Raw genomic sequence first — 6,100 nt, 5'->3', positions numbered from 1 at the left:
AGGTATCACAATAATAAAATGTGTCCTTGTCATTAAACATTCAGACCATTAAACGTATCGTAAGAGACAAATTGTGCTGCAGTCCTATGTAAAAAATAAAAAAATATCACAGATGTCATTATGTATTGTGCCAAATGACAGACTTGGCCTCTGCTCAACTTCATCTGGAGATATTCTAAGCACAGGATAACACGCTGGTGTGCCTTACACACCCACCACAAATGGTACTGCAGAGAGAACAGTGGCGTCATCTGATAAAGGATGTGCAGAAGCATGCCTTTATCCCTGAAAAGCCAGATATTTGGGAACTGGCCGCAGCACATCATTTAACTCTACTCTATACCCCCCCACTTACTGCCTACATCACCCATCATACATAGCTATAGCCAAGAAGAACAAAGCATCTATACAGAAAACAGTTAACACGGATGATCAACTCACACAACAAGGCGATCCATCATTTCTGGAATATTTTATTTGATTTATATAGAAATACTTAAAAAAACATGAAGTAGCACCATTACTTAAGTTTTACCTTTATTTATGTAGAACTTTAAATGTCAGAAAAATAAAACTCTTGATACAATTTCAAATCTTGTTTCAGCAAATATAATATTAGTATTTTGACCATGAGGTTAAAGGCCCTTTATCATAAAATAAAATATACTTTGTTTTTTTCTTTTTAAACTTTGCTCAGTAAAGTACATTTACGCTCAAGTAACATCACCTACATATACATAAACAAGTAGTAAACAAAATGTATTAAAATAGAAATACTAAACTAGAGTGGTGCAACAGAATCTTGTAATCTCCACCGAAATCTATTTATACAAATGCTAGAAAGGAGTCAACGGTTCTTCGAGTTGGCTTCATATGTTCATACATTTCATCAACTTCTGTAATAATATAGAATAAAATAGGCTTTTATATCACGGAATAGAAAAAGACGCTGGGTGAAGCAGATTGAAAACGGGGGGTTTTCGGGTTTTTTTTTTCAGGAACCTATAAAAAAAACCTCCATCCCAACACAATACTGTTCAAAACACCTTGCAGTTTATGGTTGTGTGTTTTTTGTTATTTTTTTTTCTTTAACCCCTCCCATCCCTCCCCCCCAAAAAATTTTCACCTGTGCGATATTAAAATAATACAGTGTTCTTTGCCAGAAGGCCATACTAAAAATAAAAGATTTAAACCCAGCTACAAAAAAAGTTCACTGAACTTAAAATTAAAATACTTGTAAACATCTTTGCAATATGAAATATAATTTTTCAAGTCAAAAAAGAATAAAATACTTCAAATCTGTATTAATGCAATTCGTCTTTTAAAACCATTTTTTATAATTATATATTTATATATTTATAGAAGATATGTTACAATTTAATATTACTTTCTTAAAGCTGCAGTATCATGGGGTTCTCTTAAGGAGTTTTGGATTTTTTTGTTTTTGTTTCCCATTTTTCATCTCCGGAGAAAAAGACAAGAAATTAGAAAAAAAAAATATATATATATAAATTCATTCAGTCTAAAAAAATCACTTTGTCAAAATAATAGTTGTAGAATCTAATAAAACACATAAAGAAGCATAACAACAAAATTTAAAAAAGGAAAAAAAAAAGATATATTTTGGAAGATTTGTCGTTTTAAAGTACTGTACAGTGTAAAACTGCTGTTCTTTGTTCATAGTCAGAGCATGCAATAAGAGGTTCTTCCCTAGCTACCAGAAAATGGTCAGCAAGTTCCCTTTAACAAAAACGTAATACAAGAAATGTGCAGATACTGCAGCTTTAAAAGCCACATTCCCACTTGGCAAGGTAGAAACCAATTTATTTTTTTTTTACATTATGAAGCCTTGTCTCAGCAAATCTAGGCCTTGCCACTATATTTTAACCCCTTCCATCCCAGAGAGCCCCCTACTAACCAACAGCAGGAACTGCGGGGTGGAGAAGAGGTTAAATGGACCACGTGACAACAACCAGACGACTTGAATGAAGACAAGCCCATAGGCCCCACTGCAAATGGCAGAAATATTAGATAACACAAATCAATATTGCTTCTGGAGTGGGGTGGGGGGCGTATGTAAATTGGTTGCTGCAAGCTATTTACATAATGAAGCGGGTACCACTGAGAATAAAGGGTACCACTGAGAATAAACGCACCAGAAGGGGGGGGGGGGGGGGGGGGGCTCGTTTTAATGAGACATGCAGTTACTATTTGACATCTGGCCCCTGTATAAAACTATTATTTGCCTTCAGAATGGCATGAAAAACTACTACAAAGACATACATGAGCCCCTCAAGCATACGGAGAATGACGGAGTAAGCAACATCACATTATTATATATATATTATTTGCATATTAATATATTACAATATATTAATATATTAAGGGTTCTGGTAAATAATATATATACACATGTACAAAACACAAATACACGTGTATGGCACCATACAAGTGGGAATGTAGCTATAGGGCGTGTGTTTTTATTCATAGTACTGGAATAAGAAGGCTGCTGGAGTGTTCTAGGAGAAGATGCGAATGGCCTGAGTGACTTCTGCGTGACACACTGGGCACTGAGGCTCGTTCTTCTCGCAGATGCGGTTGGCACACTCCATGCAGAATAAGTTATGGCCGCAGGGTACCAAGGCTGCGATCACCTCACTCTCGAAGCAGATGGAGCAGTCGCGGCTGCCTTTCCTCCTCATGCCTGACGAAGAGGAAGACGAGCTGGAAGAGGAAGAGCTGCTGCTGCTGGAGGACGAGGAAGAAGAGGAGGAGTCGGAGCCCATGTTAGTGTAGGCGGAGTAGCTCAGGCCACCTCCAGGGTCACTGCGCACTCGACGCGCTAAAGGATGCTCAGGGACCACGCTGCTTCCATGCAAGGGAGGCGAGAGCCTGGGTGGAGCGGTGCAGCCCACCCCATTGAGTCGCCGATTAGACAGCAACCCATTGGCATTGTTTTGGTAAGGGGGCGATTGAGAGACACTGCCTGTGCCGTTGCGTTCAAACTGGGACCAAATCAAAGCAGTGCCAGGTGGAGCTGGTGCCGGGTCAAAAGCAGAGTCAAAGGCCAGCTCGGTGCAGTCAGGTGAAATGCTGTCACTGGCATACACATATCCATTGCCATTCACGTTATTGTTATTGTTGCCATTGTTGGTAAAACTCAGGGCAGGGCTGGGAGGGCTATAATCTGCCAGCCGAGAGCCATTATTACCCCCAAAGTAAGAGTCGGTGGAGGCACTGCCCAGGGAGCTGGAGCTGTCATTGCGGTAATTGGAAAAAGCCTTGCGTGACCCCGTGCTGGAGTTCATGCCCGGGGTGGGTTTGCTCCATAAGCTCCCTGTGCCATGCAAATCAAAGCCAACATCAGTCCCATTGGCGTGAAAGTCATTCTCGTCGGTCAGCTCTATAAGCCCTCCAGTACGTACAGCAATGTGAGCCTCAATCTCCTCCCGAGCGCGGTCAACATTCTCCGGCATACCGGTAACCTCGAACACCGGCTCTTTATCCCTGCTGGGGGTGACGATGTACGTGTGGGTCTGCTGCTGGATCCTCTTGATCGTTGCCCCTTTAGGTCCCACCACCAGACCCACCACTCTGTAGGGCACCCGCACCTGAATGGTGGTCTGCCCAGGAAGATTTGGAGGTCCGGGCACCGTTCCTCCATTTAAAGCATTTTTATTGCGAGAGGCTCGGATCATGGAGAAGTGCTCGGCGGCTGAGATGATCTCTCTCCTGGCCATGGCTACATCTTCCTTTCTCCCCGTCACAACAAAGACAGGCTCCTCCCCGCGGACCGGGGTCTTGATGTAGGTGTTGGTCTTCGCCCGCAGAGCTTTGATTTTACAACCTAGGGATGATGAAAAAATAAATGCACAATTAAGACCTTAAAGACCCATAAAAGAAGGGCAAGCGGGGCAGTGCCAGCAGCAGCTGTAAGTGGCACCTACAAGGGCACAGTAAAGGTGGGCAACTGGGAGTGAACCAACTGCAGTGCCAACACACCACTCTGCAGAGCATGCCCAACAAGTCCCCATCCCATGCCCATGTGCCAGGGCAGCACCGGTAGAGGATGGTGCAGGGTGCCCTCCCTTTGTCTAACATTCCAGCATTGGCACACTAGCGCAGCGCTCACCTTGTCTGCCCACGATCTCCGCTACATGCTCCGAGCTGGGCACCGGGACGCACTCGGTCATGTTGACGCTCTTTTTGCGGGGCTCGTTGTCGTACATGTTGCTTTCGTCGTTGTCCAGCCCGAGCAGGGAGAGCTGGTCCAGGGCGATCTGCAGAGCCCGCTGGTCGTCCAGAGTGTCGCCCCCTCCGCTCCCGGACCGCTCCATGTCTGCAAAGAGCGAGCTGGGCATGGTCAGCTCCTCGGCACTGGCTGCAGACACAAAGGAAAGCGAGGTGGCCGGCGGCGGCGGCTGTGGACGGGCGGGGAGGAGCGAGGCTGGGGCGGCTGCGGTCCGGGCAGTGCACACAGCGGTCCCCCCGGCGGGTTGCAGGCGCGGCTCCCCGACTTCTTTGTGGCCGGAATCTGCCAGAGATGGACGCGGTTCTTTAAGGAGCCCCTCCCCGGCTCACTCAGCGTTTTCCTCCCCTCCTGTCTGAGCCACTGCAGCCAGACGGCACTAGAGGGGGATAAGAGGCCGTGACGTCACCGCAGGGCTGACAGCACACTGGAGCCGACACCGGCGAGCGCGGCTCCTATTGGACGCACGGGGCCGGAGTGGGCGGATGCTTCGTCCTCGGACACGCCCCCTCAGCGGAGAGAAAGAGACAAACTCCTTTCTTTGTTGTCTAATGCAGAACAATAAGGCACCGGCTCGTGTGCGGGCGTCGGGCACCTACCGGCCTGCCACACTGGGTACCCGGGGGGCACTGCCAGCCCGCACCGGCCTCAGCCTCACTTCTAATTGGCCGCCGACCCCTGAGTACTCCCACATGTATGTGTCCCGCAGCCAGCAGCGTGCTCTGCTGCAATGAATGATCACTGTCATCGGTCCATAGGGCAGCCTGGTGCCTTCACATCCAGCAGGGACCCCGGAGCTGGCACCAAAGGGCAAGGGAGAGCGTGCGATTTATCGGGCAGACATCACCATTGCAATGAGGCGGCAGCAAGAATGACTAAAAATATATCGGAAACGTACAATATTAGCCGTGATAACGATGATTTTAGGTGAAAATCTCAGATATTGGCACTTTTTTTCCACTCCCTTTCGGACATGGGCATCGATAAAATTGTACAATCGTACATTTTTAAAAAGGAACAACTAAGAAAAATGTAATTGAGGGTGCGTTCGCACGCCGCTGATTGGGGTGCCGATCCGCTGCAGATTTCACAGCTTCCAATTTGAATTCAATTGAAAGGGTGAAATCAGCTGCAGATCTGCAAAAAAAATCTGCAGCAAATCGGCGACGTATGTACGCGGCCAAAGGCCACTCTCGCACATGCCTTCACGAAATGCCACGTCCACAGCGGTTTACCATGATTTCGCGCAACGTTTTCGAACGCACCCCATCATTGTGTTGGGTGGCGAGGTTAGTTAAAAAGCGCTAAAACGCACAAAAATAGAGCAGACTGCTTGAGATTCGCAGCGTTAGAAACGCCACGTTTAAGCACTGGTCTGCAAAGCCCCATTGATATCGTGGGGGACTGTTAGCGGGCTGTGTGAGAGCCGCCTTAGGCCAGATTCGCACGACTGTATTTGCGCAAAAAATGCGCAGAAAGTTCTATTTTCCTGCAGGGAAATACAACATATGGAACTAATTACACTAATTGGTCATTTCAAGGGCTGCCCCGGTGGTTGTGTGCTTTTCTGTGTGCGCAAAAGTGTAAAATGTGCGCATCCAAAAAGTACAGTAAAAAAACAGAGGCGTGTATAAAAACGCAACGCCGGATGCGCGAATGTGAATTTGGCCTTATAGTCGTATATTCCTCCCGACATTCATTCTTTTTGAGTTTAAATTAGCCATTTCTTATGTCAATTTATGTCTGCGATACCAGTCCACGAAAATCAGACCGACATCCCACTCTAAAACCTGAGGTTTTTCTATCCTGTGTTTTGCAAAAAAACCCCAAACATTGCACTGCTTTTTATGA

General features: G+C 46.3%; 1 protein-coding gene across 1 annotated transcript; it reads right to left on the bottom strand.

The window, feature by feature from the left end:
* Window positions 1–2,169: 2,169 nt before the first annotated feature.
* On the bottom strand, window positions 2,170–4,635 carry MEX3B (mex-3 RNA binding family member B). Its single transcript, XM_066592684.1, has 2 exons — window positions 4,133–4,635; window positions 2,170–3,847 (listed from the first exon to the last, which is right to left on the bottom strand). Exons 1-2 carry the CDS (start codon window positions 4,359–4,361, stop codon window positions 2,520–2,522), a joined length of 1,557 nt encoding a protein of 518 aa, XP_066448781.1. The 5' UTR covers window positions 4,362–4,635; the 3' UTR covers window positions 2,170–2,519.
* Window positions 4,636–6,100: the final 1,465 nt, after the last annotated feature.

Source organism: Eleutherodactylus coqui, chromosome 2, assembly GCF_035609145.1.
Source record: "Eleutherodactylus coqui strain aEleCoq1 chromosome 2, aEleCoq1.hap1, whole genome shotgun sequence".
NCBI lineage: Eukaryota > Metazoa > Chordata > Amphibia > Anura > Eleutherodactylidae > Eleutherodactylus > Eleutherodactylus coqui.
This window is presented reverse-complemented; position numbering and strand designations above follow the sequence as displayed.